The sequence below is a fragment of the Bos grunniens genome, chromosome X (genome assembly GCF_055505025.1).
Source record: "Bos grunniens cultivar Pamir isolate PY7600 chromosome X, Bosgru_T2T1.0, whole genome shotgun sequence".
NCBI classification, from domain to species: domain Eukaryota; kingdom Metazoa; phylum Chordata; class Mammalia; order Artiodactyla; family Bovidae; genus Bos; species Bos grunniens.
This window is the reverse complement of record NC_141194.1, coordinates 65,879,612-65,902,677: the sequence shown is the minus strand read 5'-3', so window position 1 is coordinate 65,902,677 and position 23,066 is coordinate 65,879,612. Positions and strand designations below refer to the sequence as shown.

General features: G+C 37.2%; 1 protein-coding gene across 7 annotated transcripts in view; it reads right to left on the bottom strand.

The window, feature by feature from the left end:
• Positions 1 to 17,011, bottom strand: part of CHIC1 (cysteine rich hydrophobic domain 1) — a 48,348-nt gene extending 31,337 nt beyond the window's left edge. For 6 of the 7 annotated variants that reach the window (XM_086388936.1, XM_086388933.1, XM_086388937.1 and 3 more), the window contains exons 1-2: positions 15,222 to 17,011; positions 1,247 to 1,301 (exon numbers count right to left, since the gene is read on the bottom strand). In XM_086388936.1, coding sequence (XP_086245062.1) covers positions 1,247 to 1,301; positions 15,222 to 15,520 — 354 coding nt within the window. In that variant the 5' untranslated portion in view covers positions 15,521 to 17,011. Of the gene's footprint in view, positions 1 to 1,246; positions 1,302 to 8,201; positions 9,090 to 15,221 lie in introns of those variants that run through there. The other variant, XM_086388940.1, reaches the window with a different exon arrangement.
• Positions 17,012 to 23,066: the final 6,055 nt, after the last annotated feature.

The following is a 23,066-nucleotide window of genomic DNA, read 5'->3' as shown; positions in this document are numbered from 1 at the left end:
CATTTGGCAGCAACAAGGGAAATATAAAGAACAAGTTTTCCATTGGAGACATCTTAATTCACATTGTCTTTAATTTTAATATTGAATTTGCCATCTTTCTACAAACCAATTATTATTCAAGAGATTTTTTTTCCCATAGCTATTTTTCCTTGGAAAAAAAGTTTATCTAAAACAAATCTAAATCTGAACTGCTGCTTAAATTGGTGAACTATTCTATATGATCAGGACAGGAAGGTATAACATACTAGAAAATGAGGCCAAAATCTCAAACCAAAGGGCTCTTTGTAACCTAAAAAGATAAATGGCCACATATTTTCTAATGTTCACTTAGCCAGGGACTATCACTACTTGTTTATTACTGTATGGAATGATTTGACATCATATATCAGGAGAGAGAACAAATTATTGGTGGGACTGAGAACAAAAAATTACTCAGAAGAACAAGGTTAAAGTAGCAAAAGCAATTAAAATGGAAAGATGTTGAGTAGAGAAAACTGGAAAAACAATCAGGGTGAAACTAGGATATACTGATGAAGAATTGTCAATAACAATCACAAACTTACACTGTGAAACTAATAAGTACCTGACAATACACTAGGCGTTCTATATACTCTCTTTTGTCTTATCACAGCCTTTTCCTTTGGGCTCAGAAGTTAGCATTACTGTTGTAAGAGGATTTTCCAAACACTTTTGAATCCTAGAAGCTCTCTGAAGATTGAACCTCAATGCTAGAAGATACTACTGAGTGTAGAGGAACCAGGAAACAAAAAGGTTGGTAACAATTAACTGCAGTGAGTCTAATTATAGAAACTCAAACTGTCTAAAGTGCAGAAAATTTTGATTTTTTTTTTTATGTACTGGTATAACAAATCACATCACAGGATACTTTAAAATTCACAGAGTGATACAAAGTTGAACAATAATTTTGTTAACTCTAAAATCACTGGAAATTACTGATCTAAATTAAAACAATCATAGCTACCAGTGCTGAGAAAAAAAAGCAAAACTGGAAAAACTGAATAGATAAGTAAATGATAGCTGGCATTATTAGACAATGAACAAAATAACTGGTCATAGGCTAGTAGTCACGGAGACAGTTTTCAGTCACTAATGATACAGCCTAAAATTATCCTGGCCTCTTACTATTAGACTTCATTACAGTGCATCAAAGCACCTGTCATAACACTAAATCAGCCATACACCAATGCTTTTAGAATTGAAAAGTTCAATGCAAACTCTCACTTACCTTCCCTGTTAGAACTGAGGGAAATTCAGTATCAAACTTGTTGCTCAAGCCAAACCTTAAAAACAAAGAACAAAATACATTCTACCCAGCGTATTTAACTCTTTTCCTTAAAAAAGTTACAAAGCCATGCATTTTTCCTTTGATTCTGTGACCTAAAAGCATGTCCTATAAATAATTTTATATTTATAGAAAATAAGTGTTTGACTATTAATCCAAATTAAAAGTAAAAGGAACTTAAGGAGCCAATGTTAAAGTAGGATTCCAACAAGAGCCATGATATGAGATTAAAAAATAATACAGAAACACTGATATAGAGCTGGAAATATTATACTTTTTGATTGAAATATTTCTATTAAAACCCATTGTAGTTGATAACTGTTGGAACTGATGGGTTGTATGCGGGAGTGGATTATACTGTTTTCTTCTACTTCTGTCGATATTTCTGGTAAAACCCATTTTAGTTGATAACTGTTGGAACTGATGGGTTGTATGTGGGAGTGGATTATACTATTTTTTTCTACTTCTGTGGATATATAAAAATTTTCCTAATAAAAATTAATGCAGCTTTTGGAACTATAGAGCTTGATAACTTATGATCAGTGACTATTCAGATAATCAAAGGTTGATCCTTATGAATGGCTTTTATGTATATGCAACCAATTTTAAGAAGACAGATCCCAGCCTCAAAAGCTCTGACTTTCTTTAAGTACACTTAACTGAAATCTGTACTATGTCAAGATGATTTTTATAAGCCTTCCTTCACCTCCTTGTTGATTTCAGTAGGAACAACAAAAGTCACTTCCTGCACATTAGATGATATATCAGAGCGACTACAATTTATGTTAGTGTAAGCAAAAGGAAAAAAAAAAAACATCCAACAGTTAATAAGAACTCATTGTGAGGTAGACAATAATAGTAACAGTTATTAGTAACTATCTATTTACCATGAGTTAGACACTGTTATAGGTAAATATATTACCTCTAAACTTTACAACCCTGCAATAGAGGTATTGTTATCTCTGTTTTACAGAGAAGGAATCTGACAGAAAATTTTTATTTCAAAAAGTAATTAAATGATTTGCCCAAAGTTATTATAGTAAGAGATTGTGCTTATTTATTTATTTTGTATTCTCTTGTGCTCAGTCGCTCAGTCGTGTCCAACTCTTTGAGACCCTGTGGACTGTAGCCCACCAGGCTCCTCTGTTCATGGGGATTCTCCAGGCAAGAATACTGGAGTGGCTTGCCATTCCCTCCTCTGGGGGATCTTCCCAACCTAGGGATGGAACCCAGGTCTCCCACATTGCAGGCAGATTCTTGACCCTCTGAGCCACCAGGGAATAAGGACAACCAAAATTCAAATGCTAATCCTTAAATTCTTTCTGTTCTATATTAAGCTCCTGAAGAACAAAAACTATGGCTTATTTACTTTGCTATCTTCCATTATGCTTAGCAGCACAATGGAATCTAAGTGCTTAATAAAAGTTTGTTGAAAAATGAGCTACTGTGTGTACTGTTTGATTCTACTGATGTATGGCATTTCGGTCTTAGGGTCATTTTATAGACATCTTAAGAATCCAATGTCCTATTAAAACTCTGTGAGAATATCATAGTCTCCTTGTATTATTTATGCTAATAGCTCCTTTACAAGGACCCAAGTGAGTCTTAAACACAAAGACTCTATACTTAGTAGCTAGCAGCAAGGAACACATCCATACATAAATAAATTTTACTTTATATGTTTAAAATGTATTTTAAAACAAAAAATTCCAGTTTTTAAAAGAGTTGAGAAAATTAATTAGCAATTATAAAAAGACCATAACTTCATTAAAAATATCATTACTTCTCTAGGTGTCAGTACATGTAATGAAAACATAGTATTTTCAGGATAACATCCTCATAATAACATTTTCTTTAAGTCTTTACGTAGAGGAGTACAGTCAAACTTAAAACAGTACTCTTGTACATAAATTTTTATGACAACTTTCATGTGCTGTTAGAGAAATTGATAACTCTAGTATTATTTATATATTTGCAACTGTGTACTAAGTGATCAGTAAAACAGCAAATATTTAACAGAGCAAGAAACATTTCATTTAAATAATATTTAGCTAAACAGTGGCTTTATCACTAGTCAGGAAGGTGTAATTCAATTCATTATTCCACAGAATTCTTATTGTATAACAAAGAAACAGATATAGTTTTCATGAAAATAGACATGATACATTTGAAAGTAGAGTTCTATTTCCATTCTTTTACCTTGTCTTTTATTTTTCAAATCCAATTTTATTTATGTATTCATTTATGACCATGCCACCTGGATGTTAGTTTGACAGGGGATCAAACCCATACCCCCTGCAGTGGAAGTGTGGAGTCCTTTTCCTTCTTGTCTTTTAGATGCAATGTTTATAATTTGTTTCTACCCCTATTAGAGATTGCCGCCATTATAGATTTTTCCAAGTTGCCATTCTTTTATCATATACCAAATACATAGAGGATATAGACATATGTGTTCCTCAAAATGTATGGAATATTTCTATTATTAAAAAAATTAGCTTTGCTATTCTCTCTTTGCATTTATCATCAGACAAATGAACTCAGACAAAAGAACTTTTTGTCTCTGTTTCCATTTCCTTAATATTCCATCCTTTAATCTTTTGGTTTGTCTTTTGATATTATTTTACTGAAAATAATTCCTTATTTGGCAAATTTATTTAGAAAGACAAGTTCATCTTACTGCTAAGTCTCTTCAGTCATGTCCAACCCTGGGCGGCCCCATAGATGGCAGCCCACCAGGCTCCACCATCCCTGGGATTCTCCAGGCAAGAACACTGGAGTGGGTTGCCATTTCCTTCTCCAATGCATGAAAGTGAAAAGTGAAAGTGAAGTTGCTCAGTCACGTCCGACTCTTAGCGACCCCATGGACTGTAGCCTACCAGGCTCCTCCATCCATGGGATTTTCCAGGCAAAAGAGTACTGGAGTGGGGTGCCATTGGCTTCTCCGAAGTTCATCTTATTTATTGCTAAATTCAATACCCTCTTTTCAGAACTTCCCCTCCTGACTTTGCACTCTGTGATGCTGTTTACCACTCCCTTCTCAACACTCTCCCATTTGTTCACTCTCTCCTAATACTCTTATCTTTTCCCAAAATTTAGCTTTTAGTCATCTGCTTCTCTTTCTAAAGGAATTATAACAGTTCATCTATTTTAATAGCTTTGAAAAATCACTTCTATTCTGATGACCATCAAATCTATATCTCCAATTCTATATTTCCCAACATGCTCTAGACCCTCACCTCTAACTGCATACTAAAAATTTCCATTTGGAAATAATGCCTTTTGCAACAAGATGGATGAACTTAAAGGTTATTTACTAAGTGAAATAAGTCAGAAAGAGAAAGACAAATACCATATGATACCACTTATATGTGGAATCTAAAATATGACACAAACAAACTTATTTATGAAGCAGACACACAGACATAGAGAACAGACTTATGGTTGCCAAGGGGGAGGGGAGTGAGGGAGGGATGGAGTAGGAATTTGGGGTTAGCAGATGTAAACTAACATATATAGAATGGATTAACAAGATCCTAATATATAGCACTGCTGCTGCTGCTGCTGCTAAGTCGCTTCAGTCGTGTCCGACTCTGTGTGACCCCAGAGACAGCAGCCCACCAGGCTCCCCCGTCCCTGGGATTGTCCAGGCAAGAACACTGGAGTGGGTTGCCATTTCCTTCTCCAATGCATGAAAGTGAAAAGTGAAAGTGAAGTCGCTCAGTCGTGTCTGACTCTTCTCGACCCCATGGACTACAGCCCACCAGGCTCCTCCGTCCATGGGATTTGCCAGGCAAGAGTACTGGAGTGGGGTGCCATCACCTTCTCCGAATATATAGCACAGAGGACTATATTCAATATCCTGTGATAAACCACAGTGGAAAAGAATATGAAAAAGAATACATACATATGTAAATGAATCACTGTGCTGTACAGCAGAAATTAACACAACATTGTAAATAACTATACTTGAATACAATAAATTAAAACAACAACAAAAATAAAAACTTCCATTTGGATAGCTTTATACCTCATGTGAACACATGTAAAATTAAATGTTACCTTTTATTTGAAACTGGCTCCTTCCTTTCAAATCCTTCATCTCTTTCAATGGCGCATTGACTCTCTTTAACCTAGATCCTGGTATCATTTTTGTACCTTTTATCTCCTACTTTTCACACCTTGCTTATATCCAAGTGGTCCCAAATAATGTTATTTGTTCCTTTGAAATCATTCTTATAACATTTACTTCCTTTCCACTGCCACTGTTACATTGGCTCTTTGCTTATGAGGTTTCTCTTGCTTCCTCAGTTCAGTTCAGTTCAGTCTCTCAGTTGTGTCCGACTCTTTGCGACTCATGGACTATAGCACGCCAGGCTTCCCTGTCCATCACCAACTTCTGGAGCCCACTCAAACTCATGTCCATCGAGTCAGTGATGCCATCCAACCATCTCATCCTCTGTTATTCCCTTCTCCTCCTGCCTTCAATCTTTCCCAGCATCAGGGTCTTTCCCAATGAGTCAGTTCTTTGCATCAGGTGGCCAAAGTATTGGAGTTTCAGCTTTAGCATCCTCTTGCTGGTTTTGCTTCCTCTCCCTGGTTTAAATCCAGTGCAGTCTTTATGGCTCAAGCCAAGTTCCAACCCTTGCTGCAAGTCTTCATGGATTTCCCTTTCTCTGAAAACTGATAGCCAATTTTAATCTGTACTATACAATTCAAAAGTATTAAAGATATTTTCCTTTATTCTTTGCTGATCCACATGAGTTTCTTAAAGGCAAATTTCCTGTAACTTTGTAAAGCAAGACCTATACTTTGCTTTTTCTGTATTCTTCATAGTGTTTATCTCAGTGCTCAGGTTCTCAAAAAATTCTTTCTAAATTCACATTACAAATTTTCTTCTCTAATATAAAAAGAGATTGTTTTTTCTAACACATAAAAAGTATATTAGAAATGGTAAAGCAGGGAATTTCCAGGCAGTCCAGCGGTTAGGACTTCGTGCTTTCACTGAGGAGGGCCCAAGTTCAATCCCTGGCTGGGGAACTAAGACCCCACAAGCTGTGCAGCATGGTCAAAAAAATTCAAAAAATAGAAACGGTAAGGGAAGGGAAGGAAATGGTACGGAAGTCATTTTACTTCTTAAAATACTCCATTATGGCCTACATTTATCTACTTTAAAAGGTATAAAGGTAGGCAAACTAGGGCCAATATATTCTCATGCTACTGCTAAGTTGCTTCAGTCATGTCCGACTCTGTGCGACCCCTTAGATGGCAGCCCACCAGACTCCCCCGTCCCTGGGATTCTCCAGGCAAGAACACTGGAGTGGGTTGCCATTTCCTTCTCCAATGCATGAAAGTGAATAGTGAAAGTCAAGTCACTCGGTTGTGTCCTACTTTTAGCGACCCCATGGACTGCAGCCCACAAGGCTGCTCCGTCCATGGGATTTTCCAGGCAAGAATACTGGAGTGGGGTGACATTGCCTTCTCTGATATATTCTCATAATTTTGGCTAAAAGGCAGTAGCAATTGCATTCTTGCCTACCAGCGTTTTTTTCCCTTAACTTTTACATTAGATATTTATTAAGCACCTAAAATGAGGACTTAAATAATCTGTGGCACAACATTTTACTTAGTAGTTACTAGGAAAATGTTGAAATGGCTACTGCTAAATGATGAACATCTCAGCACCATTAAGTTAATAAGATCTGTGAGTTCACAGAGGTTAGACAAACTCATCTACCCATTAGTGAGTGATCAGTGAGAGACATGAGTAAAGATGTGGAGTTTGTCAGCATTAGACAGAAGAATTTGAGAACTGCTCACATTTTCATTTTATCAGGTTCATTAAATAAAGAGCATATTATGTGTTTGAAGCTGACCCACTGGTGGTTCTTAATGATTGTATTTGTCAAATGTCTGCAATGTCCCAAGTTTTAATTTCTTGGACAATTCTTTGCAGTAAAGGAAATTGAGGCAAAGAAATGTGGGTCCTCTAGTTGCTCTTCTGCTTTTCTTCCTCTTTACACCTTGCACTGTCTTTAATTCTTTTGAAAATGGCTGTACATCAGCCTCTGAAAATCCTGCACAAATTTTAAGTTTATATGTTAAGTTGTTTAAGAAAACAGATAAAATGTATTAAAATTCTGCCAAAGAAAAACACATTTCACTAGAAAACTTTGCACTTATAGTAACACTGTTTCTGAAGCATGTGCATTGAATTCTATTTACTACACCAAGAAAAAGGAAAGTCTATGACATATGATTAAAAGATATTTTGAAAAATTAAATTTCTCTAATCTTCCATATGGAAATATGTCTTGCTGCTTTGTAAAATGACAAATTACTATAGCTTCAGTATTCTCAAAGCCTAAAATCTTATAAAAGATTTACCTTATACAAACACAAATTAACAATGCTTCACTGTTATTTCTCAAAGACAGCTGTTTACAGAAAAGGCAACATTTGCATTGCTATTTAACTTTTTGCAGAAATGCACTGTTTGACAAATTTGGCTATCTTTTGAAATTCTATATGTAATAACTTCAGCTTTTTTAGATTAATTTTAATGAGAATTTTATATATCTGAGCATTGACAAACTCTCATCTCTACTACTATATACCTCTACTATAGAGGAACCAGAGATCAAATTGCCAACATCTGCTGGATCATGGAAAAAGCAAGAGAGTTCCAGAAAAACATCTATTTCTGCTTTATTGACTATGCCAAAGCCTTTGACTGTGTGGATTATAATAAACTGTGGAAAATTCTGAAAGAGATGGGACTACCAGACCACCTGATCTGTCTCTTGAGAAACCTGTATGCAGGTCAGGAAGCAACAGTTAGAACTGGACATGGAACAACAGACTGGTTCCAAGTAGGAAAAGAAGTACATCAAGGCTGTATATTGTCACCCTGTTTATTTAACTTATATGCAGAATACATCATGAGAAACGCTGGACTGGAAGAAACACAAACTGGAATCAAGATTGCCGGGATAAATATCAGTAACCTCAGATATGCAGATGACACCACCCTTATGGCAGAAAGTGAAGAGGAACTCAAAAGCCTCTTGATGAAAGTGAAAGTGGAGAGTGAAAAAGCTGGCTTAAAACTCAACATTCAAAAAACAAAGCTCATGGCATCCGGTCCCATCACTTCATGGGAAATAGATGGGGAAACAGTGGAAACAGTGTCAGACTTTATTTTTCTGGGCTCCAAAATCACTACAGATGGTGACTGCAGCCATGAAATTAAAAGAGGCTTACTCTTTGGAAGGAAAGTTATGACCAACCTAGATAGCATATTCAAACGCAGAGACATTACTTTGCCAACAAAGGTTCATCTAGTCAAGGCTATGGTTTTTCCAGTGGTCATGTATGGATGTGAGAGTTGGACTGTGAAGAAGGCTGAGCACTGAAGAATTGATGCTTTTGAACTGTGGTGATGGAGAAGCCTCTTGAGAGTCCCTTGGACTGCAAGGAGATCCAACCAGTCCATTCTGAAGGAGATCAGCCCTGGGTTTCTTTGGAAGGAATGATGCTAAAGCTGAAACTCCAGTACTTTGGCCACCTCATGTGAAGAGTTGACTCACTGGAAAAGACTCTGATGCTGGGAGGGATTGGGGGCAAGAGGAGAAGCGGATGACAGAGGATGAGATGGCTGGATGGCATCACTGACTTGATGGACGTGAGTCTCAGTGAACTCTGGGAGTTGGTGATGGACAGGGAGGCCTGGCGTGCTGCGATTCGTGGGGTCGCAAAGAGTCGGACATGACTGAGCGACTGATCTGATCTGATAGAGGGTAAATAATTATATACTTTAAGAAAAATAAGGAGTTTAATAATACCTAAAAATAAGAAAATAATCTCATGAGATAAAATTTTTCTTGTATTTCAATACACTGGATCCAAATATTTACCCTAAAAATATCAAGAAGAAAAATCATAGCTATTAAGCTATATCACTCAGATGTACAGTGTTTTTGAAACAACTCTTACAAGAGACATTTCATTATTTCTGTTTTCTAAAACCTTAAATCTGTGGGAGCTAATTTAGCCATGTATGTATTTTGGAAAAAGATCATTAAATATCCATTTATGATCATCATCATCTCAGATTTAGAACTACAATTATTGTGGTTAGGTTATTCGACTTCCCCAAAATTATAATTCATTGATAAGGTATTAAATAACTCTTGTTAAATATATTTAATATTAATTAGAGACTAAAGATCTCTTCAAAAAAATTAGAGATACCAAGGGAACATTTCGTGCAAAGATGGGCACAATAAAGGACAGAAATGTACGGACCTAAAAGAAGCAGAAGATATTAAGAAGAGGTGGCAAGAATACACAGAAGAACTATACAAAAAAGATTGTAATGACCCAGATAACCACGATGGTGTGATCATTCACCTAGACAGCCTGGAGTGAGCGGTCAAGTAGGCCTTAGGAAGCATCACTACGAGCAAAGCTAGTGGAGATGATGGAATTCCAGCTGAGCTATTTCAAACCCTAAAAAGATGACGCTGTGAAAGTGCTGCACTCAATATGCCAGCAAATTTGGAAAACTCAGCAGTGGCCACAGGACTGGAAAAGTCAGTTTTCATTCCAATCCCAAAGAAAGGCAATGCCAAAGAATGTTCAAACTACCGCACAAGTGCACTCATCATACACGCTAGCAAAGTAATGGTCAAAATTCTCCAAGTTAGACTTCAACAGTACATGAACTGAGAACTTCCAGATGTTCAAGCTGGATTTAGAAAAGGCAGAGGAACCAGAGATCAAATTGTCAATATCTGTTGGATCATAGAAAAACCAAGAGAATTCCAGAAAAACATCTACTTCTGCTTCATTGACTATGCTAAAACCTTTGACCACATGGATAACAACAAACTGTCGCTGCTAAGTCGCTTCAGTTGTGTCCGACTCTGTGCAACCCCATAGACGGCAGCCCACCAGGCTCCCCCGTCCCTGAGATTCTCCAGGCAAGAACACTGCAGTGGGTTACCATTTCCTTCTCTAATGCATGAAAGTGAAAAGTGAAAGTGAAGTCGCTCAGTTGTGTCCGACTCTTAGCGACCCCATGGACTGCAGCCCACCGGGCTCCTCCATCCATGGGATTTTCCAGGCAAGAGTGCTGGAGTGGGGTGCCATTGCCTTCTCCAACAAACTGTGGAAAATTCTTAAAGAGATGGGACTACCAGGCTACCTTACCTGCCTCCTGAGAAATCTGTATCATGTCAAGAAGCAACAGTTAGAAACGGACATGGAACAATGGACTGGTTACAAATTGGGAAAGGAGTATGTCAAGGCTGTATATTGTTACCCTGCTTATTTAACTTAAATGCAGAGTACATCATGAGAAACGCTGGACTGGAAGAAACACAAGCTGGAATCAAGATTGCTGGGAGAAATATCTGTAACTTCAGAAATGCAGATGACACCACCCTTATGGCAGAAAGTGAAGAGGAACTCAAAAGCCTCTTGATGAAAGTGAAAGTGGAGAGTGAAAAAGCTGGCTTAAAACTCAACATTCAAAAAACAAAGCTCATGGCATCCGGTCCCATCACTTAATGGCAAATAGATGGGGAAACAATGGGAACAGTGACAGATTTTATTTTCTTGGGCTCCAAAATCACTGCAGATGGTGACTGCAGCCATGAAATAAAAAGACGCTTGCTCCTTGGAAGAAAAGCTATGAGCATGCTATGAATAAGAAAATACAAGCAGTAAAGGGAAATGTCAGGAGATCAGGCTGATGGATAGGCAGGGTCTAGTCATATATTCCATGCTTTAAAGCTTAGACTTGATCCTACAGATGAAGAGAAAATGACAGAAGTCTTAAACAGGAAAGTGGTGTCTCCATTTAGCAGCAGACTGAGGGACGACTCGATGCACATGAGTTTGGGTGAACTCCAGGAGTTGGTGATGGACAGGGAGGCCTGGCGTGCTGCAATTCATGGGGTCGCAAAGAGTCAGAAACGACTGAGCGACTGAACTGAACTGAGGGATCGATGTGGAGGTGATTAGGATGAAGACAAGATGATGAGTAGAGTGGTGAAAGGGGCTTGAATCAGGGAAGTAAGTGGTGGTAGGGAGGAAAAGAAGAAAAATTTAAGCCATATATTGTTTATACTCACTGATTTCTTAGATGTGAGAAGACTGAATGGGGAAGATGAACCACTTGCCAGAGTTAACTGGGTTGGAGAACTCAGAAATAGAAGGAATTTTTTGAGGGGTTGGGATGGGGGTGTGAGGATATGTTGTAGGAGAGGGGAGGATGAGTTCTGTTTTGAACACGTTGAATTTAAGATGTCAGTGACTCATTAGGTGAGGAAGCCCAGATAAGAGTCTTAGCAGAGTCTGGTATAGCAATACATATTTGGGAGACATCAGATAACTGAAACCATGGGAATCAAGATGAGGCCACCTATCTAGAGTAAGGAATGAGAATAGTGGGATGAGAACAAAACTCTGGAGATCACTGGTATTCAAGGAGCAAAGGAGGAAGAAAAACCCATGAATGAGACAGTTCAGGAATAACCAGAAAAATAAAAGGAAACCAGGGAGAGTAAAGTGGCCAAGAAATTCCTAGGTTTGTTTGGCTGGTAAAATGTTTTGTTTTTTAACAGAATTTGAAACCCCTTAGGCAAAACACATACCTTCCAGTTCAACTAAGGCCCATCATTACTCAAGCTGCAACCATTTTCTGTGACCTGTCTTGCCTCTGAAGGCCTGTGTGTTTGTGACCCCTGGAGTAAAAGCCTCTAAGAGAGAGTCATTATAAGTCTCATATGCAATAGAGAGGACCAGAAAGATAGAAAATGGAAGATGCCCATTAATTTAGCAACAGAAGGTCATGATGATCTTATTGATGCCAGTTTGTCTGAGGTCATGGTGGCAAAATCCAGGTAACAGAAGGGTGAAGAGGAAATAGACATGGTGAATGTAGCTACTCTTAAGAAATCTGGAGAAAGAAAAGAGATTAGACAGTAGCTAATGGGGAACATAGGTCTAAGAAGGCTATTTTATTTTTAAAGAATTAGATTCTGAATACAGTTATAGGCTGAGCTAATAGAGGACAAGTGAGGTAATAGTATATAGAGAGGGGCTGCCTGGAAGGAGGTTGCAAAAGAAGGTTTTGGAAGGCATCAGTGGAGGGGTGAGCTCTGAACAAGTGGAGGGACTCCTTGACCTCTGAAAGTGGAGAAGGAAAGCATAAAATTCAAACCTAATTAAGATCCAATGCAGGTTTTTCAGCAGGAAAGTGACATTTTAAACTGTGTTTTAAGAAAATTAGTTTGGCATAAGCATCCAGATGGATTGGAGTGGGAAGACGCAGCAGACTGTGGCTGCAATTCAAGTAGAAGATGATGATGACCCAAACTAGCAAGGTGCCAGTAGAAATGGAGAAAAATGAATAGTCTAATAGACTTTTTAAAAGGCATGAAGACATAATTCTGGGACAGACTAGCAATGGACAATTGAAGGAGAAGGAAGAGTTAAAAATGACTCAATAACTTGAAATATTACCTGGGAAGATTGGAATGGTAGTATCAGAGTCAGAAATGGGGCAACTGGAATACACAGACAATGTAAGGAGAGAAAATATTAGGTTTAAGATATACTGAATCTGAAGTGATGGTTCTCAGATCTTAAACTTTGAAAAGAAACAACATCCTCTAAAGAACAAGTGACTACACAAAGAATGAAAAAAATAAGGATGGGAGAGAATAAGAAATATTTCATTCAGATAGGGCAACTAATACTCCCATGTCAGAAAAAATTAAACAAAGGCTGATATATTAGACATTTCAAAATTAAATTTACTATTTCCTAAGGACTTTACTTTATCTGTTGTAAGGAAGATTTTACTATCACAGAAAGACCAGTTTCTCAGATCCAGTAAAACTTTCTCCTAAACATTCAACCTTTTTTTTTTTTCTCCAAATCTCAGACATTTAACATCAAATGTTCTCTCTAGGTCAGAGAACATGTACAACGAAATACTTTTCCAAACTATGTACATTGGTTAGCAATTCAAGTACTGGTTTGCTGCTTTTCAGGTTTTGCCTTCAATTAATGCCAACAGTTACTAAGAGCACCACTATTTCACGCTCTTTATTCCATAATTATTAAGCTAGGAGGGACATTACACTTATCAAAAGGGCCTGAGCATGGCAAGTGTCATGGCAAGTGCTTTTAATTGAAAATAGATTTATAAGTTGTGTGAAGAGTAAAATGAAACCACAAATAAGTTTTGGAGAACTTAAATTCTGTTTTCTTGCTTGTTCTTTGTTTTCTGAATTTTAGAAAATAATGAGGGGAAGGAGTGTTGGAATATAAAATTACAGACTAGAATAAAAAGTCTTTTTCTGTTTAGTCATGTGAAATAATCTGCATGAAAGTAAACTTTGGTGCCAGAATCATAATCAATTTGAGTAATAGATTGTCTCCATAGTGATGAAAGGAATCTAAGTAAAACTGTGTAGTAAGCTGGCATCTGAACATTGTAGACTATCTGCAAAATTCTTGAACCAAAAAAATTGTGTTAAACTTGCCTAACCAAATGGCAGATCTAAAAATCTCCTCACATTCTTCCACAATTTCAAAATCTTTCTTGCAAAATCTTTTCATGCAAAGATCACAAAAGTATATTACAATCAAGATACTCAACATCTTAAAATTAAAAGCTAACATGATGGGGGGAGGTGGTGCATATTACATGATTTCAGATAATATGGACTCAATTTAAAGTCAATGTGGTAGGTGAGGCATTATCAAAATTATAGGCAGCATGACTTAATAGGAAAAAATAGTCCTGTTTTTTAAATGCAGTAAATGACAGCATATTTAAGATGATGAACATGATATAATACTCAAACTTTCAAGTATTTACAGTCCATTGCATTACATAAAAATGAGAAAGCACTCTTCAAAGCCCAGAAAACCACTACATTTTTCTTTGGCTTTGCAACTACTATGCTATGAGGGCCCTCTCCCTTTTATTTTCTCAAATATGATCCAAGATTTCAATTTTTAAAAACTCTGCATAAGTTTTCAAAAAATCATCCTCAGCTCCTAGGGGATTCATGTCCATACATATTTAATGTTTGCATATTTACTATTTGCACATACAAAATCTCCTGAAGGTATCTTAAATTATCTCAGAGGTGAAAGAGTTTAGAAACCATCTAACTCCAAACCCCTCATTTTATGGATAGAGATATTACGGCCCAGAAATACGAAGTAACCTGACCAAGGTCACAGGGCCAGTAAGAAGTAAAGCTGGGACTAACATACAAGAGCCCTCACTCTCAATCTATTGCTCTTTCAACGTTTCATAGCTGCCTCTCAACCTGAACATCTAATTGTGTGTTTTCAAGGAATGTCAGAGTGATCAACACATAGAAAGGATTATTGTATTCATTTACATAAGAATTAAACAGAAGAATGGATGCAAACGTAGGTGAGTGGATATTCTATAACGTTATTCACAAAATATATCCTGTTTCTGTTTTGAAGAGTCCAAGCCTCAGTCTTGTCACTTGTTACAGCAGTCACCGTTTTCCACTAGACACCAATCTTAACAGCAAAGAATCCGCTGGTACATCCTGCAGTTTAGACTATTCTCGCCAGCATACACAGAAGCAAGGAGACTCACCTCTACTCCAATCCCTCTGGCTCCGAACCCCAGACTTCCCTGTCTTATACTCACTCTTTACCTGGTGTTGGTGCATCGCATTTGCATTCTCCTCACTTCCTTTACACCTATCTCCCTCAGTTTCTCCATTTAGACTAGGTGTCCTTTTCTAACTGTATGCCTCAGTCACCCTCCCCCACACCACACGCCCCTCGATCGCCTTATTCCTCTGTCGCCAAATCTCAGCCTTTTCAAACCCCATAGCTCCCTCTGGCTTACACAGTGATGTGGCCGGCGCCCCGTACCAATACAGGGTCGGGGGCATATCTCCGTAGATGCTCTTCGCTCACTACCCGAGGCGGGGGCGGCGTTTCCTCCACCTGCTCCTCTTCTTCCTCCTCCTCCTCTTCGTTTTCTTCCTCCTCCTCCTCCTCATCTTCCTCGTCATCGTCAGGCCCTGATACCGACGACGACGACGACGGCGACGACGACGACGACGTTGCCGCTTCTTCTTCCTCCTCCTCCTCCAGTTCCGAGATGGTATCGAACTCCGCCATGTTGGGCAGCAAGATGCTCATCACGTGACCTCTCTATCGCCGCCACCCTCACGGAGAAGAGTGAACCTGCTGAGGTGCAGAAAGAGGAGGGAGAACTTAATGCAGGCAAACAGAAGGGGTGTAGGGACTGGATTTAAGGAGATGCGCCTGCGTGGTGGGGTGGACGTGGGGGTGGCGGGGGGAGGCGAGGGCACAAGGGAGAGAGGAGCAAAATCAGTGTACGCTTGCGCGGCTCCAAGGGAAAAGGGACGTTAGAGGTGAACTCCAGGGAATTATCGAGGTCCGGTATGCGGGTGCTGCTCTTAATACTGCTGTTTGGGCTTCTGCTGCTTGTCTCCCAGGGATGTATCTTCTGATTTTACTTCCTACTAATTAATAATGGTATTATTACCCGGTTTGCCTCCAGTGCAGAGAAAGGATATTCTATAAAAGTGAGGTTAGAACTTTGCATCATATATCTTAAAATATTCACCAATCCCTTACACTTGTTCAGCATTACAGTTTAAAAGACTTGCTGCAGAACTTTGCCACACCTTGGGAGGCATTTTTATTAACATTTTACTGAAAGGGAAACTTTCTATTACTTCTTCTACTATGTAATACTTATGGAGGACTTACTAAGTGTCAGGGACTGTGCTAAGTGCTCTGTGTACATGTCTCATTTAATACTAAACAACCCTATGAAATATGTACCATGATTTCATTTTATGCATGGGAAACCTAGATGCAGAGAGGAGAAGTAACTTGCCCAATGCTTCTGATTCCAGAAGCCCAGCACTCTTAACTAAAGGGCTATACTTCCTAAAGTTGTTTGGAAGAGCTTCATGGAGTGGTGCCTTTTGGGCGTCTTGAAAGATGTTTGAATTTTGAAATTTATTTCTTTTTCCGCGGGGAGGAGGGAAATGGGGGGAGTAAAGGGAGCGTTCCAACCCAAGGAAACATCGATAAACATCATCCATTTTCCAGACATTGGGCTAGACTCTAACATACAATATCTCAATTAACCCTTAAACAATACTGTGGGGGTAGGCATCATCATCATTATTTTATAGATGACAAAGCAGTCTCAGGAAGTTTAAATAATGTATTAAGGTCTCTGGTGACCTTTCGTCTAAGATTTTCTTTTTCAAACACCTCCTTCCTTACATCTGCTAAATGTTACAGAGATCACATATTTTGAGTTTCCAATACATGTCTCAAACTATTTCATATTTGGCAATAGCACAAAAATTCATGCCATAATTCAAGGATCGTTAAGACAAAGTAACACAGCTGCTAAGTGATAAAACAAATACTGTAATCCAGGTATTCTAATATCAGTTTCACTGCTCTTTCTGCTACAAGACGGCTGCATCCCAATTAGTTGATGAGACTGAAGAACTAGATGTAGCCAAGCCACACTTTAATGTATGGTGAGTATTATATTAACAGTATAGCAGTGAAAACAAAGCATTTAGGCTGTCTGAGTCAAATCATCATTATTATCAAGGAATTTGTGTTATTAAAATAAAAAAAAAACTTGTACTCAAAAACTTGATTATTTTGCAACTTTAAAAATAAGTTGCAACACTCTCAGCAAAAAAAATCTAGGTTTTTATAACAGAGAGAACTTTATCTACTAACCAGAAATTGTAATTAAAGATGGAATGTTAAAGAATTTTATAATAGACTTCTGTTAGGTCTGTTATCTTGGGCATTGATAATTTGTCATATGTCATTTATCAGAGCAAAATACCTTAGACTTAAGATCAAATCAATATTCTGCACCAGTTCTCTTTCAAAAAGCAAAAGACAAAAACAAAAAACCCCACAGGCAATATTTAAAAAAATTTCCAAACATCTTATATTATCCATGAAAGTCTACGAAGTCAATCTCTAGAGGGAAGTATTATGCTGATGACTACTTAACTGGTCAGTCGGTCAGTCAGTTCAGTCGCTCAGTCATGTCCGACTCTTTTAGTTTCTTCTTTTCACCACTCAGGATTAGACTAGGTAGGGATATTTGAAGGGAAAGGATTATAAGGAGTGTACTTGTGATAGGTATAAAATAGGTATTGGAACTATGGTGAAAGTGAAGAAATTAAGGCTGTGGGAGATGGGAGGGAAGGAGAGGAACAGTGAAATTCCATGGTCAAGATGCAAAGAAGCCCCTGACAGTCAGATGTCAAAAGAACAAAGCAGTTAAGAGAAGTGCTATGCTTTGAGAAACTCACAAGTATAGTTAAATTTGCGCATCTGTTTTTACTGTATATATGGTGGGCTGAAAAGGCATACATGATTTCAAGCTTAATTTGTTTTGCAGAACTGTAGAAGAATTTGGAATTGGTCAAGCTGAGAAAAACACATTTTTTTCAGCAAAACACAAGAACATGATTTTCAAATGATACTTTAGCTGCCATCAAGGATAGTAAAGCTAGGAGTGGATGGAGAAGAAAGTGCACAACTTCTGTCCAACGTGCTAAGCAGGGCATGGGGGTAATTGTCCCATCTGATGGCAGGGGACCTGAGGCAAGAGATCACAAGTTTAACTATTTGAGGGGGTGGATTTCAACCTTAAAACAGCTGAAACCAATTGCAACTTTTGAAAAACAACTTTCATCCTCCCTCCCTCCTTCTGTTCCTCCCTTCCTCTTTTTCTATTTAGATATTTATTTATTAAAGCATATGACTTGGTGATTTTAGTGAGTTTGCAGAGTTGTGCAACTATCACCACAAACTACTTTTAGAACATTTCTGTCACATTCAACAGAAATCACAGTCCCACTTTCAGTCATTCCTCACTCTACCCCAGCCCCAGGAAATAATTAATCTACTTTTTTTTTCTGTATAGATTTCTTTTCTGGGCATTTCAAATAAATTGGACCATACAATATGTGCTCTTTTGTGTCTAGCTTTTTTCACTTCAGTTCAGTTCAGTCGCTCAGTCATGTCTGACTCTGCGACCCCATGAATTGCAGCACGCCAGGCCTCCCTGTCCATCACCAACTCCCGGAGTTCACTCAGACTCACGTCCATCGAGTCAGTGATGCCATCCAGCCATCTCATCCTCTGTCATCCCCTTCTCCTGCCCCCAATCCCTCCCAGCATCACAGTCTTTTCCAATGAGTCAACTCTTCGCATGAGGTGGCCAAAGTATTAGAGTTTCAGCTTTAGCATCAGTCCTTCCAAAGAAATCCCAGGGCTGATCTCCTTCAGAATGGACTGGTTGGATCTCCTTGCACTTAGCATAATGTTTTTGAGGTTTGGTCATGTTGTGTCTTGTATGAATACTTCATTGCTTTTAATTGATGAATAGCATGCCTTTGTAAGGATATATCACATTTGGCTTATCCATTCACCAATTGTTGACATTTGGATTGCTTCTACCTTTGGATATTATGAAAATGCTGTTACGAAAATTCACATACAAGTCCTTGTATGAACATATGTTTTGATTTCTCCAGGGTGAATACCCATGGGTGCAATTGCTAGGACATATGGTAAGACTGTTTTGAATTTAAGAGAACTGACAAACTGTTTTCAAAGTTGCTTACTCAGTTTACATTCTCATCAGCAATGTATGAGGATTCCATTTTTCTCCACATCCTCTCCAACATTTGTTATTGTCTTTTCGGTTATAGCTATTCTTGTGGGTATGAAGTACTATTGCTTTGTAGTTTTACTTTGCATTTCCTGAATGACTAATAATGTTAAGCATATTTTCACGTGCTTGTTGTTCATTTACAAATGAACTTTCTTATACTTTCTTTGATAAAATGTCTATTCAAATTTTTTGGTCCATTTTAAAAAATAAACTTTAAGATAACTGGAGATTCATATACAATTGTAAAACATAATACAGAGAAGTCCTGTTTAATCCTTTACTTAGTACCCTGAATGGTAACAACTTCCATAACTATAGTACACTATCACAACCATGAAACTAACATTGACACAATCCACCATCTTACTCAGATTTCTAGTCATACATGTACTCATTTGTGTGTGTGTATTTAGTTCTATACAATTTTATCACAGATGTAGGTTCATTTAACCACCACCATAGTTGAGATACAGAAGAGTTACATCACCACAAGGATGCCAGTTGTTATCCTTTTATAATCACCTTCTCCCTTCTCATAACCATTAAGCTGTTTACCACCTTTAATTATTAGAGTTTCAAGAATATTATGTAAATTGTATTATACAGTGTGTGACCTTTGGGCCTTGGCCTTTTTCACTCATTATGCTTGTGAGAATCATCTAGGTTATTGAGTACATCAGTGGTTCATTCCTTTTTATTGCTGTGTACTATTCCACAGTATGACTGTACAGCAGTTTGTTTACTTATTCACCTACTATTGTTTCCCCACATTTTAAATATTATAAGTAAAACTACTATGAACATTTGTGTATAGCTTTTTCCTTCTTAAGACATTGGTTATTTGTTTACATATTATTGGGTTATTATTCTTTTTGATTTCTTTAGTTTAATTTGCTCTTTTCTTCTGTTTATTAAGATAGACATGTAGATTATTGATTTGAGACCCTTCATATGCATTATATTTACTCCTATTAATTTCCTTTTAGGGACTGCTTTAACTATCAGAGAAATTTTTCTCTGTGTGTTTTTGTTTGCATCTAGCTCAAAATTGTTTCTACTTTCCTTGGTGATTTTTCTTTGACCCATCGGTTATTAGGAAATGTTTCCATATATTTGAGGATTTCCAAAATTTTGTCTCTTGCTGATTTCTGATTTACTCCCAGTGTTGTTTGAGACCACAAATTGTGTGATAGCAGTCCTTTTAAATATATTGAGACTTGTTTCATGGGCTGTCATATCATTTACTTTTGAGAAAGTTCCATCTACATTCTGCTCTTATTGGTTGGATTGTTCTAAAAACGTCAGTTATGTGTACATTATAGTGCTCTTCATGTCTTCTATGTGTTGTTCAGTCACTAAGTTGTGTCTGACTCTTTGTGACCCTATGGACTGTAGCACCCGAGGCTCCTCTGTCCTCCACTATCTCCCAGAGTTTTCTCAAATTCATGTCCATTGAGTCAGTGATGCTATCTAACCATCTCATCCTTTGCCACCCCCTTCTCCTTTTGCCTTCTAATATCTTCTATACCCTCATTGATTTTTTGTCTCATTTTGCTGTTCATTTCTTAGAATGGGTCACTGAAGTCTCCAAATATTATTGGTGAATTTTCCATTTCTTATTCATTTTTGTTAGCTTTTGCTTCATGTAGTATGGGACTCCTTTGTTAGGTGTAACTATTTTTTCATACTGTATTTTAAATTGATCCTTAATAATTATATAATATCCCTTTATATCTCAAGTAAAAACATTATTTTTTGTATTACTGTAGATACTTCAACTCTCTTATTGTTGCTGTTTCCATAATATTTTTCCATTCTTCTACTTTATTAAAATTTTTATTGATATATCATTGATATATAAGTTTAAGATGTACAACATATTGATTTCATAAATTTATATTGCAAAAATATTGCCATTGTAATGATAGGTAACACTTCTGTCATATCACATAGTTATCATTTCTTCTAGAGGTGATAATTAGAACAATTAAGTAGAACAATTAAGATCTACTCTCTTAGTAAGTTTAATATTTAAAATACAGTTTTGTTGTCTGTAATCACTGTAGTGTATATTATATCTCTAGGATTTACTTATTTACTGCTTGCTAAGTATGTACCCTTAAACAACATCTCTCCAGTTCTCAGTCTCCAACCTCTGGTAACCACTATTCTACTTTCAATTCTTTTGCGATCCCATGGACTGTAGCATGCCAGGCTCTTCTGTCCTCCACTATCTCCCAGAGTTTAGATATCATACAGTAGTTTGTTTTTCTCTGTATGACTGATCTCAGCAAAAAGTATTCAAGGTCCATCTGTGTTGTTAAAAATGGCAACAACACCAAATCTTTTTTATCCACTCAGCCACTGATGGACACTTAGGCTGTTTCCATATTTTGGCTATTTTGAATAATACTACAAAAACCATGGGAATGCACATATCTCTTAAATAACTTGTTTCCATTTCCTCTGAATATATATCCATGTGGTAGTACTAGTTTTAACTTTTTCTCGAACCTCCATACTGTTCTCTATAGTGGCCGAACCAATTTACAATCCTACCAACAATGTACAAGGATTCCTTTTTCTCCACATCCTCACCAACACTTATCTCCTGTCTTCTTGGTAACTGCCATTCTTAAAAGTCTGAGGTGATATCGCATTGTGGCTTTGATTTGCCATTTCCTTGATGAATAGTGATGTTGAGTACCTTTTCATGACCTACTGGCCTGTTGGATATACCTGTTGGATTCTTTGGAAGAATCTTTATGTAGTTCCTCTGCCTATTTTTAATTAGATTGAGTTGTGTGAGTTCTTTATAAATTTTGGATATTAACCCTTTATTCAATATATGCTTTGCATATTTTTTTTATTCTGTATTTTTCATCTTGTTGATTCTTTTTTGTGGTGCAAAGCTTTTAAGTTTAATGTGCTCACGTCTGTTGATTTTTTGTTGTTGTTGTTTGTCGTTTTGGTGTCAAATCCAAAAAATCATTAACACCAAAGAGATTCTTCCCTATGTTTTCTTTTTTAAATTATTAAGATATTGTTGATTTACAATATTATGTAAATATCCAATGTACAACATAGTGATTCACAATATTTAAAGGTTACACTCCATTTATAGTTATGATAAAATATTGGCTATGTTGCCTATACTGTACAATATATCCTTGTAGCTTATATAATACATAGTAGTTTGTACCTCTTAATTCAATACCCTTATCTTGCCCCTCCTCCCTTCTCTTTCCACACTGATAACCATTAGTTGTTCCTTATATCTGAGTGTTTCTTTTTTATTATATTCACTATTTTGTTTTATTTTTAGATTCCACATATAAATGATATCATATAGTATTTGTCTTTCTCTGACTTATTTCACTTAGCATAATACCCTCCAAGTTCATACGTGTCATTGCAAATGGCAAAATTTCATTCTTTTTATGGCTGAGCATTATTCCATTGTGTGTATGTGTGTGTGTGTGTGTGTGTGTGTATGTAAAGAAGATGTACTTCTTTATCTATTCATCTGTTGATGGCCATCAATGTTGCTTCCATATCTTTGCTATTGTAAATGCTGCTGTGAACATTGGGGAGCCAGTATCTGTTCAAATTAGTGGTGTGGTTTTTTTTTTTTTTGATATATCTACCCAGGAGGGGAATTACTGAGTCATATGGCAGTTCTAATTTTAGGTTTTTGGGAAACTTCCGTACTGTTTTCCACAGTGGCTGCACAAATTTACATTCTCACCTGCAGTGTATGAGGATTCCCCTTTCTCTGCATTCTTACCAACATTTGTTATTAGTGTTCTTTTTGACAAAAACCATTCTGGCAGATGTGAAGTGATACTTCATTGTGGTCTTAATTTGCATTTCTCTAATGATAAATGATGCTGAGCATTTTTCCTGTGCCTGTTCACCATCTGTATGCCTTCTTTGGAAAAATGTCTATTCAGGTCTTCTGCCCATTTTTCGATTGGATTGGGA